The sequence below is a fragment of the Mesoplodon mirus genome (genome assembly GCF_964341445.2).
Source record: "Mesoplodon mirus genome assembly, chromosome: 18".
Classification (NCBI taxonomy): Eukaryota; Metazoa; Chordata; class Mammalia; order Artiodactyla; family Ziphiidae; genus Mesoplodon; species Mesoplodon mirus.
The window spans coordinates 53,937,369-53,957,925 of record NC_138994.1 but is presented as its reverse complement, the minus strand read 5'-3'; the positions used below and the strand labels follow the sequence as shown (position 1 = coordinate 53,957,925).

At 46.9% G+C, this 20,557-nt stretch overlaps 1 protein-coding gene across 3 annotated transcripts in view; it reads left to right on the top strand.

The window, feature by feature from the left end:
- The first annotated feature begins 1,140 nt into the window (after positions 1-1,140).
- The window catches only part of SLC13A2 (solute carrier family 13 member 2), a 43,787-nt gene continuing 24,370 nt past the window's right edge, over positions 1,141-20,557 (top strand). For 2 of the 3 annotated variants that reach the window (XR_014291826.1, XM_082602882.1), the window contains exons 1-2: positions 1,161-1,194; positions 14,049-14,197. Coding sequence is in view for 1 of the 3 variants with exons in the window: in XM_082602882.1 (XP_082459008.1) it covers positions 14,096-14,197 (102 nt within the window). In the remaining 2 variants the exon portion in view is untranslated. Of the gene's footprint in view, positions 1,195-14,048; positions 14,198-20,557 lie in introns of all 3 variants that reach the window. The other variant, XM_082602883.1, reaches the window with a different exon arrangement.

Below are 20,557 nucleotides of genomic sequence, written 5' to 3'. Positions count from 1 at the left end.
GGCTGGGTCACGTGTGCCCCTTTTGGCATGGGAAAGGCATCCTTGATTCTCCCAAGGTTGTACGCAGTGGGGCGTGGGGCGTGCAGAGCAATACGCTCTTATCAGAAGGTGAGTTGATTGCCAGTCAGGAGAAAACCCTGATCTCTACCCAGCTGCAACTTGGATAGATTCCGGAGATAAAGGAAGCCCGATGGAAAAGATTAAGTGCAGTTTGCAAAGGGTAACCTTGGGTCCAGCTCCAGCAGGGTCTACCCAAGGCTCTCTTCTGAACAGCACAGCACTGGGGCAGATGGTCCTAAAAGCAGCCAGGCAGCCAGTATGGTTCTAGGGCACCAGTCTTTTCAGAGCAGACCCCACCAAGGCCCAGGCTAGGACTTAGGGACCGTGCACAGGCTCAGTGACAACCAGCCCACAAGTAACACCAGGGACCAGGCTTCGGCAGCAAGACTAATTCCAACCTCCGTGGCCTGGGAGGTTCCCTGCTTCCTGGTGACTGGGAACCTTAGCTGTCCTCTTCCTTTTCTCCTTGCATCCTGCTTCTAATGGACTTTCTCTCTAGACCTGACCCAAGCTCTCTTGCTTGCTTCCTGGTGGCCATGCCTGGTATGACAGTGCTCTCCAGGCTCCACAAATGTCCCCAATCAGCAGATAGAGACCTCACTCTACATCTTGAAAGTGAACCCAGCAGATTAAGCAAGGTTATTTTCTAAACAAATAATTGTCAAGAGAGAAGATTCTTTACAATGGGTTGATTTATGTAATGACAGGTCCTATAAAGGTATGAATATGAACAATTACCTCTAGCAAGCCAGTTCCAAGTCATCTCTATTGAAAAGAGTAGAAGTGCATGACCCCAGGACTCTCCTAGAATCTTGCAAATGTCAGACCATAAGCCTCAGTGAACCTCCCAGAGACTAGCCCTCTTGGTTCTGTGGGGCTTTTCACTGGAGAGAAAAGTACACACTATTGAAGTGTTAGCCTGTCAACACATCACATGCCCTTCTACCAGGAACTTCCTTCTCAGCACACACACCTCATTTCCCAGGCTTCCTTGATCACAAGACTTCTTATCCTCTCCAGACTTGATTGCCAGCATTTCTTCTTCAGATTCCATCAGGCTTCAATCCACGACCTGCTATTTGCAATCGCCATGTAACTGGTGTTCCTATTCTCAAAGAAAAGGAGGAAGAGGAGGTAAGAGAGGAGGCGGAGGAGGAGAAGGATGGGGTTATTGAGAGGACAGGACCACCAGTTGACCCGCAAGCTAGACCAGGGCAATCGGAAGCTCCTCACACGCTCCCCTGTGCCTGGAATATGCCTTCAGCTTGCCTTCCCCTCTAGAAGCTTCCCCCTCCCTGCTCCCACCCCCCAGGAAGCTGCCCCAAGGACACAGCCTTAAAATACTCGAGTGTTTTGAGACCATCTGGTTGGTATACACGACTGAGCCCAGATAAGGCCTCTACATAAATTTTAGAGATGCTGGCTGGTGGGTGTGGAGATCTACTCCTCTTGCAGTCACCCAAAACAAGCCTGATATGTAAGTTCCCATGATTTTAAACCTGTCACCTACCCCTCTGGAGTGGCTGTCTGTTTATTTGGTCTCTCCTTGCCCTCCGTGTTCAGGGACCAGTTTGCAAACCAATAGAAGGAGCAGTCACTGTATTAAACACTTAACAATATTATCTCATTGAGACCTGTAGACATTCCCATTTTACAGGGCAGGCCCAGAGGCCCCACAGCCATCAAGAGCCAGGAACATTTACAAGTGGGGGTTAGGGGCTGTGGGAGACTCCTGACAAAATGGCCATACCCCCTGAACTGGCCTTGAGCTGGAAATCCTACCCTGGGAGAGTCATTCCTCTGAGACGTTAAGGCTTTGGGGCTGGGAATTCTCATTGCAAATGGTCATTAATTAAGGATTCATTGACCAGACTGTTTTATCAACGGAGTCATGTGTGTGTGTGTGCGTGTGTGTGTGTGTGTGTGTAGAAGAATATTAACAAAGTCTTTTTTTTTCTTTTTTAAAATTTTTGGCTACGTTGGGTCTTCCTTGCTGCACGTGGGCTTTCTCTAGTTGCGGTGAGCGGGGGCTACTCTTCGTTACAGTGTGCAGGCTTCTCACTGCCGTGGCTTCTCTTGTTGCGGAGCATGGGCTCTAGGCGCACAGGCTTCAGTAGTTGTGGCACACAGGCTTCAGTAGTTGTGGCTCATGGGCTCTAGAGAGCAGGATCAGTAGTTGTGGCGCACAGGCTTAGTTCCTCTGCGGCACGTGGGATCTTCCGGACCAGGGCTCGAACCCGTGTCCCCTGCATTGGCAGGTGGATTCTTAACCACTGCGCCACTAGGGGAGTCCAATAAAGTCTTTTGTTGTTTTTGTTTTTTGTTTTTGTGGCCACGCCATGTGCCTTGCAGGATTTTAGTTCCCCGACCAGGGATCAAACCGGTTCTACAAGGGATCAAACCTGTGCCCCCAGTGGAGTCCTAACCACTGGACCAACAGGGAATTCCCAACAGTCTTTAAAAAAAGGATTTTTACTTCCCTCTGTCATGCAAACGCTTGCAATCTGTAGAGAAGGATTTAATTTTTTTAATTAAACTTTTTTTAAGATCATTGTAGATTTACGTGCAGTTGTAAGAAATGTTCTATCTGTATATTCTCTTCAATTAGATTTCTCTTCATATCTTTTGCCTACTTTCTAATCAGATTTTTTTTCAATGTAGAGTCTTGAAAGTTCTTTTATATCCTAGATATTAGTCCTTTGTTGGATATGTGGTTTGCAAATGATTTTTTCTCAGTCTATCGCTTATCTTTCATCCTCTTAACAGGGTCTTTCACAGACCAAAAGTTTTCATTTTGGTGAAGCCCGACTTAGCAATTTTTGCTTGTATGGATTGTGTTTTTGGTGTCAGATCAAAGAACTCTGCTTAGCCCTAGATCCTGAAGATTTTGTCCCATTTTTTCCCTAAAAGTTGCATAGTTTTCATTTTCATAGTACATGATCCATTTTGAGTTAATTTTTGTATAAGATGTGAGGTTTACGTTGAGGTTTTTTGTTTGTTTTGCTTATGTATCTCCAACTGCTCCAGGACCATTTGCTGAAAGGCTATTCTTGCTCCACGGAATTACTTTTGCTCCTTTATAAAAAATCAGTTGGGGGAATTCCCTAGTGGTCCAGTAGTCAGGAATCTGAGCTTTCACTGAGGCCTCCGGTTTCAACCCCTGGTTGGGGAACTAAGATCCCACAAATGGCACAGAGCAGCCAAAAAAAAAAAAAAAAAATCATTTGAGCATATTTGTGTGGGTCTACTTCTGGGTTCTCTATTCTGTTCCATTGATCTACGGGTTTATTCCTCCACCAATACTGTCTTTTTTTTTTTTTCTCTCGGCCTCACTGCATGAGCTTGTAGGACCTCAATTCCCTGACCAGGGATTGAGCCCTGGCTCTCAGCAGTGAAAGTGCAGAGTCCTAACCTCTGGATCACCAGGGAATTCCCCACCAATACCAGTCTGGATTACTCTTACTATAACTCTTGAAGTTGGGTAGACTTGTTCTTGACACTTTATCTTCCTTTTCAAAGTTGTTTTTAGCTATTCTAGTTCCTTTGTATTTCCACATAAATTTTAGAATAACCTTGTGTATATCTGCAAAAACTCCTGCTATAGGGCTTCCCTGGTGGCGCAGTGGTTGAGAGTCCGCCTGCCGATGCAGGGGACACGGGTTCATGCCCCGGTCTGGGAGGATCCCATGTGCTGTGGAGCCACTGGGCCCGTGAGCCATGGCCGCTGGGCCTGCGCGTCCGGGGCCTGTGCTCCGCAGCAGGAGAGGCCACAGCAGTGAGAGGCCTGTGTACCGCAAAAAAGAAAAAAAAAAACAACAAAAAAACCTCCTGCTATAATTTTGATAGGAGCTGTATTAAATCTGTACGTTAATTTGGGGAGAATTGATATCTTTATTATGTTGAGCCTTCCAATATATAAACACTCTGTGTACACCATTCATTTAGATCTTCTCTGATTTCTTCCTTCAGCATTTTATAGTTTTCAGCATACAAATAATGTATACGTTTTATTAGGTTTATACCTAAGTATTTCTTTTTTTTTTCTTTTGAGTGCTTGTAAATGGTATTGTATTTTAAATTTCAGTGTACTAATGTACGAATGAATACATATTCACTAGTTCTAGGAGTTTCTTTTTTCCTTTTTTCTCTTTCTTTCTTCTTTCTTTTTGTGAATCCCTTTGAAATTTCTTTCTACACAGGCAATCATGTTATCTGCAAATAGGGACGGTTTTCTCTTTCTTGCTGATCTGCATGTCTTCCATCTCCTTGTCGTGTCTTATTGGACTGGCTAGAACTTCCAGTACTTTGTTGAATAAAAGTGGTGAGAGTAGATTGTCTTTGTCTTGTTCCCAGTCTTAGGAGAAAAACATTCAGTCTTTCACCATTAAGTATGTTCGCTATAGGGTTTTTGTAGATGTTCTTTTTTTTTTTAATTTAATTTTTTTTTAAATTTTATTTTTTATTATTTTTTAAAATTTTTGGCTGCTTTTGGGTCTTTGTTGCTGCATGCGGGCTTTTCTCTGGTTGCAACGAGCAGGGGTTACTCTTCGTTGTAGTGTGCAGGCTTCTCATTGCGGTGGCTTCTCTTGTTGTGGAGCACGGGCTCTAGGCACGTGGGCTTCAGTAGTTGTGGCTCACGGGCTTCAGTAGTTCTGGCTCGTGGGCCCTAGAGCACAGGCTCAGCAGTTGTGGCACACAGGCTTAGTTGTTCCACGGCAAGTGGGATCTTCTGGGACCAGGGCTCGAACCCGTGTCCCCTGCATTGGCAGGCGGATTTTTAACCACTGTGCCACCAGGGAAGCCCCATAGATGTTCTTTATCAAGGTGAGGAAGTGCCTCTCTATTCCTATTTTTCTGAGAGTTTTTATCATGAATAAATATTAAATTTTGTCGAATGCTTTTTCCGCAGTGATTGATATGATCATGTGATTTTTCTTCTTTGGCCTGTTAATGTGATGCATTACGTTGTTTAATTTTCAAATACTGAAACAGTCTTGCATGCCTAGAATAAACCCCTCTTGGTCACAGTGTGTAATTCTTTTTATATATTGCTGAATTTTATTTGCTATTTTTTTAAGGATTTTTTCATCATGAGAGCTATTGGTCTGTAGTTTACTTTTTTAGTACTGTCTTTGTCTGGTTTTGGTATCAGAGTAATATTAGCTTCATAAAATGAATTGGAAAGTGTTCCCTCCTCTTCTATTTTCTGGAAGAGACTGTAGAATTGCTGTTAATTCTTCTTTATATACAAGTTTCCCCCGCTATCTGGAAGTAGAACGTTCCTATGAAACCTTTCCTAAGCTAAAATGGTATAAATCAAAGAAACACACATCTTGCTTCTTCTTTAGGACACATCGTGCTAACAGATGCACAAAATAAGTTGAGATAAAGCACAGATGCTCACAGACACAGTTCAGAGCTATGGCAGCTTGATGCTGAGATGCTGAGTGTAGTTACCAGAAAAGAATCTTGGCAGTGCCTCTCCTGCTGCCCAGGGTTGTGTGCTGCTTCTATGATGCTGCAAAACAAACTCTGGACACTATTTTTGCTTTTAGCATTTTTTCGTAAAAATGAAAATCCTCTTCAGATTTCTTTTGCTTATCGAAAACAGGTACTAATGTAGGTCTTTTATAAAAGTAAAGTGGTGGGCTTCCCTGGTGGCGCAGTGGTTGAGAGTCCACCTGCCGATGCAGCGGACGCGGGTTCGTGCCGCGGTGCCGCAGAGCAACGAGGCTGCAGAGCAACGGGGCCCGTGGGCCGTGGCTGCTGGGCCTGCGCGTCTGGAGCCTGTGTTCCGCGGCGGGAGAGGCCACAGCAGTGAGAGGCCCGCATACAGCAAAAAAAAAAAAAAAAAAAAAAAAAAGTAAAGTGGCATAAAGTAAACTTTTGATAATCGGGGTATACCTGTATTTGGCAGAATTCTTCAGTGAAACCATCTGGGTCTGTAAATTCCTCTTGGGGGAATTTTTAAGTTACAAAATCAATTTCCTTAATAGTTATGGGGCTATGTAAATTTTATGTTTCATATTGGGTGAGTTATATTAGTTAGTACTTTTTGAGAAATTGGTCCATTTCGTCTAAGTTATCAAATTTATGTGTGTAGAGTTGTTCATAGTATTCACTTATTCTTTTGATGTCTGCAGGGGCTGTAGTGATAGTCCCTGCTTTATTCTGGATAGGCAAAAATGTGATCTCTCTTTTTTCTTTGTCAGTTTTGCCAGAAGTTTCTCAACTTTATTGATCTTCTCAAAGAACCAGCTTTTCTTCATCCCATTTGACCTTCTCTATTTAAAAATTTTCTGTTTTCCATTTGCAGCAACATGGATGGACCTAGAGATTATCATACTAAGTGAAGTAAGTCAGACAGAGAAAGACAAATATGATATGGTATCGCTTATATGTCGAATTAAAAAATAAATAAATAAATACAGGGCTTCCCTGGTGGTGCAGTTGTTGAGAGTCCGCCTGCCGATGCAGGGGACACAGGTTCGTGTCCCGGTCCGGGAAGATCCCACATGCCGTGGAGCGGCTGGGCCCGTGAGCCATGGCCGCTGAGCCTGCGCGTCCGGAGCCTGTGCTCCGCAACGGGAGAGGCCACAACAGTGAGAGGCCTGTGTACCACAAAAAAAAAAAAAAAAGAAAAGAAAAAAAAATACAAATGAACTTATTTACCAAACAGAAATAGACTCAGAGGCATAGAAAACAAACTTATGGGATAAATTAGGAGTTTGGGATTAACATATACATACCACTCTAACATAAAATAGATAACTAATAAGGACCTACTGTATAGCACAGGGAACTATACTCAAAGTTTTTTAATAACCTATAAGGGAAAAGAATCTGAAAAAGAATATATATACATACATATATATATAAATACACACATATATATACACATATATATATATAACTGTGCTGTACACCTGAAACTAACACAGTGTTGTAAATCAACTATACTTCAATAAAAAATTAAATTAAATTTAAAAATAAACATTAAAGATACTTTGTTAAGTATAAGTAAATACATAAATTTTCTTTTTTCAACTTCATGGATTTCTCCTCTTTATTATCTTTATTATTTCTTTCTTTCTGCTAGCTTTGTGTTTATTTTGCACTTTTTCTAGGTTCCTGAGGTGGAAGCTTAGATTATTCTTTGAGATTTTTCTTCTTTACTAATGTAAGCATTTAGTCCTGTAAATTCCACTTTCAGCACTGCTTTAGCTGTGTCCCACAAATTTTGATATGTTGTAATATGCCTCATCTTCATTCAGTTCAATGTGTTTTTTAAATTTACTTTGAGACTTTGCTTGGACACACGGACCATTTAGAAATATGTTGTTTATCTTTCTGAGTGTTTGGAGATTTTCCTGTTATCTTTCTGTTGTTGATTTGTAATTTGATTCCACTGTGGTCAGAGAACACACTCTGTATTATTTCAACTCTTTTAAAGGTGTTACAGTTTGTTTTATGGCCCAGAGTATGGTTTATCTTGGTATAAGTTCCACAGGCACTTGAAAAGAATGCGTGTTCTGCTGTTGTTCGGCAGAGTATTCTGTAAATGTCAATTAGATACTGTTAGTTATGGCGTTTTTTAGTTCTATATCCTTGCTGATTTTCTGACTAGTTGTTATATCAGTTGCTGAGACAGAGATGTAGGAGAGGGGAAAATTATATAATTTTAGGACATCTGCAAGCTTTGTGACTTTGAGAAAGCCAACTAAGCTCTTTTAGTCTATTTCTTCATCTATGAAATGGTGACAAAAATACTAAACTCTCAGGATTATTTGGAGGATTTAAATAATGAAGTAAATAGTCCAACAAGTGCCTGGCACTGAATAGGGATAACAAGATCTTAATCAATAGGGTTAAACTGACCAAATCATGTTTCTATCCAAACAGCTAAGGGAAGAGCATCCAAAGAAGAAAGGTAACTGAGAGGGCATCAAGGGGTTTTTGTTTGTTTGTTTGTTCATTTGTGTCACACTGAGCGGCTTGCAGGATCTTAATACCCCAACCAGGGATTGCTCCAGGGCTGCTGCAGTGAAAGCACCGAGTCCTAACCACTGGACCGCCAGGGAACTCCCAAGGTATATATATATATATATATTTTTTTTTTTTTTTTCCTCCGGTACACGGGCCTCTCACTGTTGTGGCCTCTCCCGTTGTGGAGCACAGGCTCCGGACGCACAGGCTCAGTGGCCATAGCTCACGAGCCCAGCCGCCCCGCGGCATGTGGGATCTTCCCAGACTGGGGCACGAACCCGTGTCCCCTGCATTGGCAGGCGGACTCTCAACCACTGCGCCACCAGGGAAGCCCCCAAGGTATATTTTTAACCCCAAAGTCCATCATACCCAGGCTCAGGCCTATCCCTCCAGAGGTCTCCCCATCTCCCACCCTGGCCTCCTGAGATCCTTCTGTCTGCCGACTGTAAAAGGTCTTGGGACCCAAGGATTGTCCACTGAATGCATTCTCAATTTCTGAGGCTCAATTATTTTAACAGTAAATCTATCAGCGAGAATCAAGTCCAAATTTTAAAAATAGATATTTAGTACTTCACCTAGAAATAAAGAATGTAACAAAATACACTTTGGGGCTGGCTCCACCTCACCTCCTCTTGGGGCTCTATTGCAGAGAAACAATAGTCTAGCAACCAAAATCATTAAAAGTAATCCTAACATTTACTTACATTTTTCAAAGATCCCCTTCATAAGCTACAATAATATCTCTTGAGATCTCCATTCCCGGGATAGTCTTTTTAATAAATGGTACTGGGTCAATTGGAAAGCCATAAAGAAAAAAAAAATTAGCCCCTACATTACATCTTACACAGAAATAAATTCTAGATGGGTTGTTTTTAGAAGAAAACATAGGAGAATGCTTTAATAGCCTCAGAGTAGGCAAAGAGTTTTTTTCAGTGGGACACAAAGAACACTAACTATAAGGGAAAGAATAGATAAATTAGACTACATTAAAAATTAAAACTTCTATTTATCAAAAGACACCCTTAAAAGAGTGAAAATGCAAGCCATAGAATAGAAGATAATTGTAATACATTTATCTGGCAAAGGACTCACATCTAGGATATATAAAGAACTCTTAAAAATCAATAAGAAAAATGTAATTTTTTAAATGGGCAAAAGACTTATACAGACATTTCACAGAAGAGAATATTCAAATGGGCTGATAAATAAATGAGAAATTGCACAACTTCATTTGTCACCAGCAATTGCAAAATGAAGCCACAATACAATGTTACTACATACCTGAATAGCTAAAAGTAAATATCAAGTCTTGACAACATAGCCAAATATCTGGAAACAACTCAAATGTCTATCAGGAGCAAAACAGAGAAATTGTGGGTGTACACACAGGGGAATATTATAAACAGCAAGAATGAATGAACTACAACTATAGGCAACAATATGGGTGAATCTCACCAACAGAACACTGAGGGAAAGAAATCAGAGACAAACCAGTACATACTGTGTGAATCCACTTCTGTAATATACAAAGAACTGTCAAAAGAAATCTATTAATTTTACCACAGGCAGATATTGTTATCGATGGAAATGCTCAATAAACAACCTGTAACAGGAACAGAAAAGAGGTTTTTTTTTTTTTTTTTTTTTTTTGCGGTACGCGGGTCTCTCAGTGTTGTGGCCTCTCCCGTTGCGGAGCACAGGCTCCAGACGCGCAGGCTCAGCGGCCATGGCTCACGGGCCCAGCCGCTCCGTGGCATGTGGGATCCTCCTGGACCAGGGCACGAACCTGTGTCCCCTGTATCGGCAGGTGGACTCTCAACCACTGCGCCACCAGGGAAGCCCCATCTTTACAGTCTTGATTGTGGTAAAAACCCATCCACTTCTTTGCCTTGTTGCCTGACCAGTGACCTGCATCTGTCCTATCTGAAGATCCAGGGACCAGCTTCAGAACATGCTGGAAGGAGGGCCTGGCTCTCTGGTATGAACCTTGTAAATTATCCTATGGACATCCCATCTACTCACCCATCCATCCATCCACCCATCTACTCATCCATCGTTTCAAAATGTATTTGTTGAGTATCAGCTCAAGAGGCTGAAGAGGTGCATATGGACACCCATACAGACAGACCCTGACTTCATGGAACCTCCTCTGGTGGGGGATGTAGGGAGGTTGACAGGAGAATGAAATGCAGTGTGATATGTGCTGTGACAGGGTCTTCTGGCGCTAACTTAAGAGCACTGCAACCGCAACTGCTTTCTCCTTCACCCTGTGATGAGAGTTCACAAAGGAAGTTTAGTTTTAGGCTGAGACTTGAAAGATTAACAAGACTTAACCAGTAAAATGGGGAGAGAGATGCAGGGAGAATGTGTCTGAGAGAAGCAAGGGCATAGACAACTCCCTGGAGATCATAGAAAATGCAGTTGAGGATCTGAAAGCAGTTGAGCCAAGGCAGGAGTGGTAAGAGCTGAGGCAGAGGAATGCAAGGAGAGGATCTTGTAGGGTTGTTTAAGCACCTTGCAAGGTGCTGAGGGGGGATGTGAACATGTATAAGACAAAATGAGAGGACCCAGTTTGAGAGGCAGTGGAAGACAGGGGAAGAGATCAGGGCCCCTGGAGTCAGATTCTGGGTGAACAAGATGCTCAGCCCCCTGCACAGTGTGGGACCCTGTCCACATCACCCTATTGTCTCAGGACAAGCCAGCCACCCAGGAGGAGCGCTTCCGGTGCTGGGGAATGCATCACCTCCCACCCAGCTCTGTTTTTTCTCTTGGGGAGGGGGATTCCTTGAAAATAGCACCAGTGAGGCTCCCTAACCCTGCTACCTGTGGTCTTTCTCTGTCCTTGAGAATACCTCTGCCCTCTTCTTCAGTCAAGGATTTGAAGACAACCCTCACACCCTATCTTCTCTCCTCCAGGCTGGGTAGTCTCAGGTCTTACCGATCATTCCTGGGGCTCCCTGCTGTGTCCAGCCACCGCTGTCTTTCCAGGTCCACTTAGGTTGTACCCCTGTGGGCCCCAGGCCCAACCTGCTCAATCCAGTTCCTCAGGAGCCTCTGTCTGAATGTCTGGCTCCCATGTCCAGGTGTGAACTTCCTAAAACTCACCTTTGGGCCACAGCCTCAGCCCCGGCTCTATCTCCAGCTTATCTGCCAACTGCTCCTGAGGATAAACCGGTTCTTGTGAGCCATAAAGCATCTCCTCTGACCCTGGGGCTTCCTCGGCTATTCTTAGATGAACTTCTCAAGCAGGGTCAATGGTCACAGGGCATTCCTCCCTGAGACAATGCTGACGGCTGTCACCCAAAGGGTGACAAGGACTGTAGAAGGATAGTCACAGCACCTGCCGTGAGTTGCTCATAGTCCATTAGGCGCCACAACAACAAGAATAGTTATTTATAGCACTAACTGAAGGAAAAGGAAGTGGGGCAAATGAGAATTGAGCTAAGCCTGGTAGAGGAGGGCCCTGCCTGTGATTGCCGGGCAAGGGAAAGTTCTTGTAACACACGTGATAGACGGAGACTTCCCGCCTTTGAGACGAATTAGTCACTGATGGGGCCTGGCTGCTGGGAATGTGATAGTCCCCCTACACCAGTCCGCAAAAGAGAGTCAGCAAGGGTCCCAAGAGTCTATGACTTTGAAGGGGGCTGTACGTACAAAGCCGGGGGGTCTCAGTGAAAGAGTGGTCATCTAATTTGCAGTCAAATGCTTTACCACTGAGCTATTCCCCCACAGGAGCCATCTAATTTGGAAAAATTGAGTTTTGTCCCAGCACCATCACAGGGGCCCAGGGCCTGGAGGGTGGGCAAAGAGCATGGATGGTCTTGGATATGAATCGGGTTCTCTCTCAGCTCACATGCGCTGGCAAGGGACTTCATTGCTCTGAGCCTATATCACAAGGTTGGTGTGGAGAGCTGGGTAAACTGGGATGCAGATTACACACATAGTGGATGTTGTTCCTCTGTGGGGGGCTCAGCCCTGCTCCCCTTGTGGCTCCTCCAGAGCCGCAGGCCAGGGGAGAGGCCTCCTCCAAGGGCGAGACAAAATCAGGGAATGTCTTAAGTCTCTGAAACCGTTTGTCTCTCCCCGTGCTTCTGGACTCTTCCTCACCTTGCCCTGGGCAGGTGGCAGGTTGGCTGCCTGGGAGTGGAAAGGCCATAAATAGCCTGAATGGGGGCTGGGCGGGGGGATGGGGTGGGGCAGTCTGTCCTGTTGCACTGTAGCTTCCCACCCAGCCTGGCCCCAGGAGCCCTTTGACCTGGATCCATGCACAGCTCTCTGCCTACCCTGCAGAGGGCACTGGGGTCAGGGCAAGGTGGGGAGGTCTGTCTCACACAGACCTCACTGGCTCTAGGAGAATCTCATTGGCATCGCCGCCCAGGCCAAGCTGCTGTACTCCCTGGAAACGTGGTCACCAGCTCTCAGACCTGGTCCCACACACCCACTTTCCAACCACTCAGAACCTTCTTCCTTTCACATCTTTGCCCAGGCTGTGTTGACTTCCTGAAACCATCTCCCTGAGACACCCTGCCTTCTTGCCCTGGCACACAGATCATCACATTTGAATAATCAACAGAAATATGGATTGAGCTTCTACTCTGAGCTGTTTGGGGTGGGGAGGTGGGAGGGTAGCAAGAGGCAGAGGCTCTGGGTAGATGTATCCACACACTCCATCCTCCAGGTCTTGGTTCCCTCTTGAGGCTGCTTGTGATCATACCTCTGTCACCTTGGGGCCAAATTAGACACAACCTTCAAGTCTTCACTGAGGTGTCACCTTTTCCAAGAGCCTTTGCTCAATACTCCTACTGTTTCCTTTCACCTGGGTTGCCATACTGGTTTGGACCTCCCCAGGGCACTCCTAAAGCATGCTTGAATTCTGGCTGGCTTGTGTCTTGGGGCCTCGGTTACCCCAACTGTAAAATGGAATAGTAACACCTAACTCCTGGTGTGGTTGTACAGAGTAAATGAAATAGTAAACTAATAAGCTTGTACTGAATGCTGAACCAATGTTAACTATTACCAGCAGCATTTTAATCTCTCTGCATCCTTAACACTGAGTCCAGGGCTGGTGATATAATCAGTGTCAAATACTTGTTTGGTGGATGGATGGATGGATGGGTGGATGGATGAATGGATGGAGAGATTAAATGTGTTTCCAAAATATGAAACAATCTTTGCCGGTGTTCCATGGGAGCTTGGGGTTGGGAGTGGGGGACTAGGAAGAACCTACAAAAGTGAACCTTTACTGTATACCTATCATACATCAACACATCAACAAGGAAGTGGCTGTTCCCAAATTAAGTCAGTGCAGAGGGCTCCCCTGGTGGTCCAGTGGTTAAGACTCCGCACTTCCAGTGCAGGGGGAGCAGGTTCAAGCCCTGGTGGTGGAACTAAGATCCCACATGCTGCACAGTGCAGCCAAAAGAATAATTGTCAGTGCATCACACAGCACACAGTGAATACGAGTTGGTCAGTTCCAGTGGCTCTGACAGTTTCCTTGATACCTGGAAGGAGAAGGGCTTGCTCCAGCCCTTCCTCAGTCCTAGACTGGAAACCCCCAGAGGGCAGGATGTCTCTGGAGGCTGGGCTGCCCCACACAAGGCCCTGTATAAACTGCTCAGAGAACTCCTCTTTGGAGGAGTAAGAGAGAGGGGGACAGGGCTGGGGAGGGTGCTCTGGGTCTTGCTCTGTGGATGCCGGCTGTGGGGCTTCCCAGGCACCCTTCCTTCTCCTGCTCCTTCCATATTCAGCCCTTAGTAGCCCACACACAGAAGGAATTAACTCTGGGCTCAACTTCCTGAAAGAAACTGAAGGCTTTATTCCTTGATCTTGCCCTCCTCCCTTTGTTTGCAAAGTCTTCCTGATCTTTACACTTCCTGCAGATCCCTCTTCCTCACTGTCACTCTAAAAACACTCTGATTGCCAGGGTGGGTCAATGGTTAACCCTCCAGTGGCTTTATATAAGCCTGCCTAGCCGCCTACCTGCTACACTGTCGGTCCTGCAGTTCCCTGGATCTGGAGGGTGACCCGGCAGCCCACGTGGATCCACACCATGGCCACCTGCTGGCAGGGCCTGTGGGCCTATCGCTTCTACCTGATTGTGTTCTTCCTACCCATTCTCCTGCTGCCTCTGCCCATCCTCATCCCGACTAAGGTAAGGACATGGGGTCCTGGGCACAGAGAAGCTCCAAGGGAGCAGGAGAGGGGCCGTCTGGCCCTGGGGTTGGGCATCCTTAGGACCAGCATCACCCATTCATCCCTCCTAGCCTGACAGCCTAGGCTGTCACCTCCTGGTCCTCCTGAGGCCTGAGGACTAAGAGGTCAATGGGGGCTTTTGTTCAGCACCCAGTAGTAGGAGCCCAATGTGAATTGCTTAGGTGCACTTGGTGTCTACTCCCTTGGGAGGCAGGAAACCAGCTCCGTAAAGGAGGTGCAGGTGGAAGCAGTTGAGTTGACTGGGAGGGTATGAGCTGGGCTAGCTGCTTGAGAGGGAAGGAAGGGGATTAGGAGGAAGTTGGCCTCAGGCAGTTTGTTCATTTAAGAGTACAAACAGGAAGAGGAGGCGCTCACCTGTGATCCCAAGAGCTAAGTCTGCATTTAAGCGTACACATAGAGGGCTTCCCTGGTGGCGCAGTGGTTGAGAGTCCGCCTGCCGATGCAGGGGACACGAGTTCGTGCCCTGGTCCAGGAAGATCCCACATGCCGCGGAGCGGCTGGGCCCATGAGCCATGACCCATGACCGCTGAGCCTGCACGTCCGCAACGGGAGAGGCCACAACAGTGAGAGGCCTGCGTACCGCAAAAAAGATTAAAAAAATTTTAAAAAGAGTACAAACAGAAAGAGGAGGCGCTCACCTGTGACCCCAAGAGCTAAGTCTCCTGTGGAGGAGGGGTGGGAATTGAAGGAGGAGATCCTGTCAGTGGGCGATACAGATGCACACCTTGAATGGAGGGGCAAATGCCACTGCTTCCTGCCCACCCCCATGCAAGCAGCAGGAGTCATAACTTCGGCTCTCATTTACTGGAGCCCCCACTGCATACCCTGTACCATGTACCCAGGAACCCTCTCCCCCATCTTATGATGCAGGTCTGACTCCCATTTTACAGATGGGGAAAGTGAAGTTAAGTCACCCAAAATCCCAGGGCAGATCCTGTTTTCTGGAGGTCAGATAGTATACACTTTGGGGCCCCCCTTGTAAGTAAAAGAAGACAAAATTTCCAAGCTTCACAGGAAACCTCCCTCTGGCAAGTGGCATAGTTAGGCAGTGGCAGAGCTGGGGGCGTGGTCTGGCTACAAAGCCTGTGCTGCCTGCCTCCGGAAGGCTGAGACCTAATCCTGGCCCTGGCCTCACCCCACACCCGCCACCCCACCCTCACTTGCCCATTGAGCCATTTGCTTCCTTTAGTCACAGACAGGGAAATCGAGGCGAGATTTTTGTTCAAGGTATCCCAGAAGGGTAAGGAACTAGGGAGGTAGTGGCACAGCTCCTGGTAGGTGACAGGGCCTGGCTGACCTATGAGATGACCCTCATCCCAGGCCAAAGCCAGTGGCATCTCTATGCTAGGGACCCATCAGATCAGTTTCCAGACAGGCTGAGCCAAGTGTGTTAATCCCGGAAGGAAGGACAGACAGGAACTGTGAGTCCCATTTTACTCCCCAAGAAGGTACAGCCCAGAAAGATGTAGAAACTTGCCCTCGGTCACTCAGGAAAGCCTGAGTCAGTATGAGAAGCCAGGCCTCCTTGTGGGAGTACGATGTGTCCGGAGCCCCTGTCTTCCCTGTGCTGTACCCCTCCCTGCCGCCTGCTTCCCGCCTACAGATGTTGTCTCCCCTGTCCTGACTCAGATGAACTGTCCCAGGTTCCATCTGTGGAGGCCAGCCCCTCCACTGGGGGCCTGGCTACCAGTCCCTCTCAAGGACTTTGCTCCTGTGATTATCCTCTCCTCTCCTGCATCATCAACTTTTCCTTCTTTGCCTCATCTCTCCCATCAGCATGCAAACAAGCTCTAATCCCTCTCACATGAAAAGACAAATAAACCCTCCTTCAGACCCACAGTCCCTCCACAGATACCTCCTTTCTCTGCTCTCTCTCACAAAAGAAGGCCTCAGAGACTGACTACACTACCCGTCTCTCCTTAGACAGACAGATCCAGCCTCCGAGACTCTACCTACCGAGAGGGCTCTTGTCAAGTTCCCATCAGCGTCCGTGTCACCAAACCCCTGTTCCATGCTCACCTTCCTCAACCCGTCAGCAGCGCTTGTCACAGCTGGTCACCTCCTCTTTGCTATGCTGTCTTCTTTTGGCTTCTCCTGGTTTTCCTTTTCCTTTGACCACTTTTCCCAGCTCCTTCTCCCTATCCTCACTCGCCCGCAGGTGATCTTCTGTTGTCTCCTGCCTTAAAAAGCATCTCTAGGGCTCCCCTGGTGGCGCAGTGGTTGAGAGTCTGCCTGCCGATGCAGGGGATGCGGGTTCGTGCCCCAGTCTGGGAAGATCCCGCATGCTGCGGAGCGGCTGGGCCCGTGAGCCATGGCCCCTGAGCCTGTGCATCCAGAGACTGTGCTCCGCAATGGGAGAGGCCACGGTGGTGAGAGCCCCGCGTACTGCAAAAAAAAAAAAAAAAAAAAAAAAAAAAAAAAAAAGCATCTCTATGCTGATGATTCCCCAACCTGAAACCCCAGCTCAAATTTCCACACTTGTATTATCCAACTAACACTGGACACCTCCCCCATAAAAGGAACATTTCCTTTTATGCAGCATACACATTGGCATATCCAGATCACAACCCTGATAACTCATCTCAGCTGACTCTCCCTGCGATCTTACTCATCAAGATATGGCTCAACCAGCCACCTCAGAGCCATTCCTGTTGCCTTTCTTTCCTTCACTTCCACAAGCACCAGCAGGTCCTGTTGACCAGTGTTTTTGCCAAAAATACACTGAATGGAATCCCTTTCCACCACCTCCACTCTGGTCCTGGCCGCCATCGTTTCTCTCCTATCCCTACTCCTCCCCAGACCATTCTTTTTTTTTTAATTGAAGTATAGTTGATTTACAATGTTGTGTTAATTTCTGCTGTATAACAAAGTGATTCAGTTGTACATATATGTACATTCTTTTTATATTCTTTTCCATTATGGCTTATCACAGGATATTTAATATAGTTCCCTGTGGTATACAGTAGGACCTTGTGGTTTATCCATTCTCTATATAATAGTTTGCATCTGCTAACCCCAAACTCCCAGTCCATCCCTCCCCCACCTCCACCTCCCCCTTGGCAACCGCCAGTCTGTTCTCTACATCCCCAGACCATTCTTCACCCAAACTCTAGGATGATCTATTCCAAACATAAGATCACTACCCTGCTTAAAACCCCACGTAGGCTTCTCGTCAAACTTAAAATAAAATCCAAACCTCTCAGGGTAGCCACGAGTCGTCGGGGGCTCCTGCCCTGTATCCTACCTCTTATTTTCTCTTCTCCAGCCTCTTTCCTTCCTCAAATTGCTCATCGTCCTGCCTGGAATGTTCTTCTCCCAGAGGCCTCCCTCTCACTTCTTACATGTCAGCTGAAATCCACCTCCTCAGGAAAGGCTTCTCTGAGCAGCACCAGTCATTTTTATTACAAAAACCTGTTATTTAAAGGGCTTTTGCTATCCGAAATGATGTATTCCTTTATTTTCTATTTATTCTCTGACCCCCCCTACATTAGAATGTAGGCTCCGTGAAGGCAGGGATTTTGTCTTTTTCCATGCAGAACCCCCAGTACCTGGCACATAGTAGGTGTTCAACAAATATTTGTCAAATGAATGAATGTGGGCAAAGAGGGCCCCGTCGTGAATTCCTGCTGAGTCCCTGCTCTGTGCAGTGGATCCTGAGCTTACCTCCATGCCCCTGGGCCCTGAACTGGGAAAGAGGAGGCCCAGACTAGACTCAGACCTGTGTCCATATAATACTTGTTGACATTTCTTCAGTATTTTTTTGTGTGTTAGTCATTGTACCAAACACTTCAAAACACTAACCCATTTATTTCTCGAAATAACCTCTGAGTTACTGAGGTTACTAATGTTGTCTCCATTTTACAGACATGTAAATTGAGGCCCAGAGTGATAAAGGAATTTGCCTCAAGTCCCAGCTAGAAAAAGGCAAAGTCTGGACTGGAATCTGGCCTCGGCTAAGGCTGTCTAAGGATGCAAGGTAGTCCCCTGTTGTGAGTCACCACTTGAGCCATCTACCGTCATGTCCATCCAGCCGTCAGCCAATCCTTCCACTGTCGTTCAGTCTGGGATGTCTGTCGAGCTCTTGCTCTGTGCTGGGGGTCACCAGAAAGGAATACAGATGTTCTGTCCTCAAGTTGCTTTCAATCTAGAGGACCGCGTGTTCATGCCACACGGAGTATAGCCAGAAGTCTGCAGGAGCTCAGAGGAGGGAGAAAATCCTTCCATCTGAGTTAAGGGAGAATCTGAGTTGGGCCTTGAAGGCTGAGCGAGATTTCAACAGGCAGAGGCATCAGTAGAGGGCAGGCCAGGTGAAGGAAACAGCAGGAGCAAAGGCGTGGGGATTGGAAATCGTAAGGAGCGTTTGAGGCGTTAGCAACAGAATCCTAGAAATGCCCATCACCCACTGGGGGGTCCCAGTGATCGGGGACCAGTGAGGCCCGAGGTCTTCTCGGTGTTCCCCAACCCTGCAACCAGATACCCAAGAAGCACCATCGGTGTGCCAGAAACCTTAACATCTATTCATTCACTCATCCGTTCATTCATTTATTAGGGAACAAGTATCGTGTGACAGGTACTGTTTAGGTGCAGGGGGTGGGAGGTAGGATTCAGGGGAACTTGTGATCCTGGGGGTGCGGGGGCGGGGAGGGACACACAAAAAGCATATACTGTCCATGCAGTGAAAACCATACAGCAGGCTGTGACTATGGCCTGGCTGCTGTAGATGCGGTGATCAGAGGAGGCCTCCTGGGGTGCTGATATTTCCCCTAGGACCTGACTGGCATGTAAGAGCCAGCCAAGCACAGCTCTGGGCCAAGAGCCGTCCAGGCAGAACACGTAGTGCAAAACCCAAGACCAGGGGTGAGCTTGGCAAGGTGGAGGGATAAATGAGACCGGCACGGCCTGTGGACCTGAGTGAGCAGAAGATGACTGAGGTTAAGTTTAGAGAGGTAGGGAGGGGCCAGCCAATGTCAGCCCTATAACGTCCGGGGAAGGAGTGAGGATTTTATGCTGAGGGTCACGAGGGATAAACACTTACTCAGAGGTCAAAGAGCTAGTAAGTTAGAGTCGAAAATGCAAATACCTCCCTGGACCCAACAGAATCATCTGTGAAAACTATCTGCCCGTGGTGCCATGTTTGCCAGAACAGAGCTTAGCTGAAATCCAGGCTGTATTTACAGTAAGAACAGAGGGTAGGATTTCTTACTCTGAATCCCTGCATTCCTAGGATATAAGAACAGTAGGTGTGTGTGTGCACATGCACTTTAAAATCTGTGTGACTAAAATACCCTTACTGCAAGCTATTCCTGAACCCCAAAGACAGACCAGGATTGTGGGTATGAAAACTGTGCAAGGAATTTGGACCTCGCTTCTGGGGCCCGCCTCTGTCTCCCCTGATAAACAATGCTTCCCTGAACCTCTGCCCCTTGTATGAATTCCGGGCCCCTGGAAAACACAACACAGAGTTTTGGGCATTGTGTAGATGCCTGACTTATTTCCATAGACTATTTCTTCTGTTCATGAGGACCTTGGTGTTCCCACCAATGAAACAGGAAGGCGGGGTGTGTCTGGTCAACACCCCCAGGGCAGTGAGGTGTGGTCCTTAAGTGTGGCCTCGATCAGCACTGGACTGTGTGAAGTCTGGTTTTCTGGCCTCTGAAGGTCCTGGGAGTAGGGGCCAGCCTCCAAAGCCAGGGAGATCCCTGGAGAAGAGAGAGAAGGTTCCCCAACTCGAACTTCACCCCCAGATTACCAAATCATGTCCACACTTCCAGCACCTGCTAGGTGAAGGTCAAGAATGGGAAAGCAGGGCTTCCCTGGTGGCGCAGTGGTTGGGAATCTGCCTGCTAATGCAGGGGACACGGGTTCGAGCCCTGGTCTGGGAGGATCCCACATGCCGCGGAGCGACTGGGCCCGTGAGCCACGACTACTGAGCCCGCGCGTCTGGAGCCTGTGCTCCGCAACAAGAGGCCGCGATAGTGAGAGGCCCGCGCGCCGCGATGAAGAGTGGCCCCCGCTTGCCACAACTAGAGAAAGCCCTCACACAGAAATGAAGACGCAACACAGCAAAAATAAATTAATTAATTAATAAAAACTCCTACCCCCAACATCTAAAAAAAAAAAAAAAAAAAGAATGGGAAAGCAAAGGAGACTCTTTAGCAGTACAGTTTCCTGAACGGAATCCAGCAGCAGGGCCCAGGGCAGTTGTAGGGCTCAGATGCACGGAGGAGTGCGGGAACGCTTCTCTCATCTTCAACTCCCGCCTGCTGGTTTGCTCTGTAGGGGACACAGGCGGGCCTGG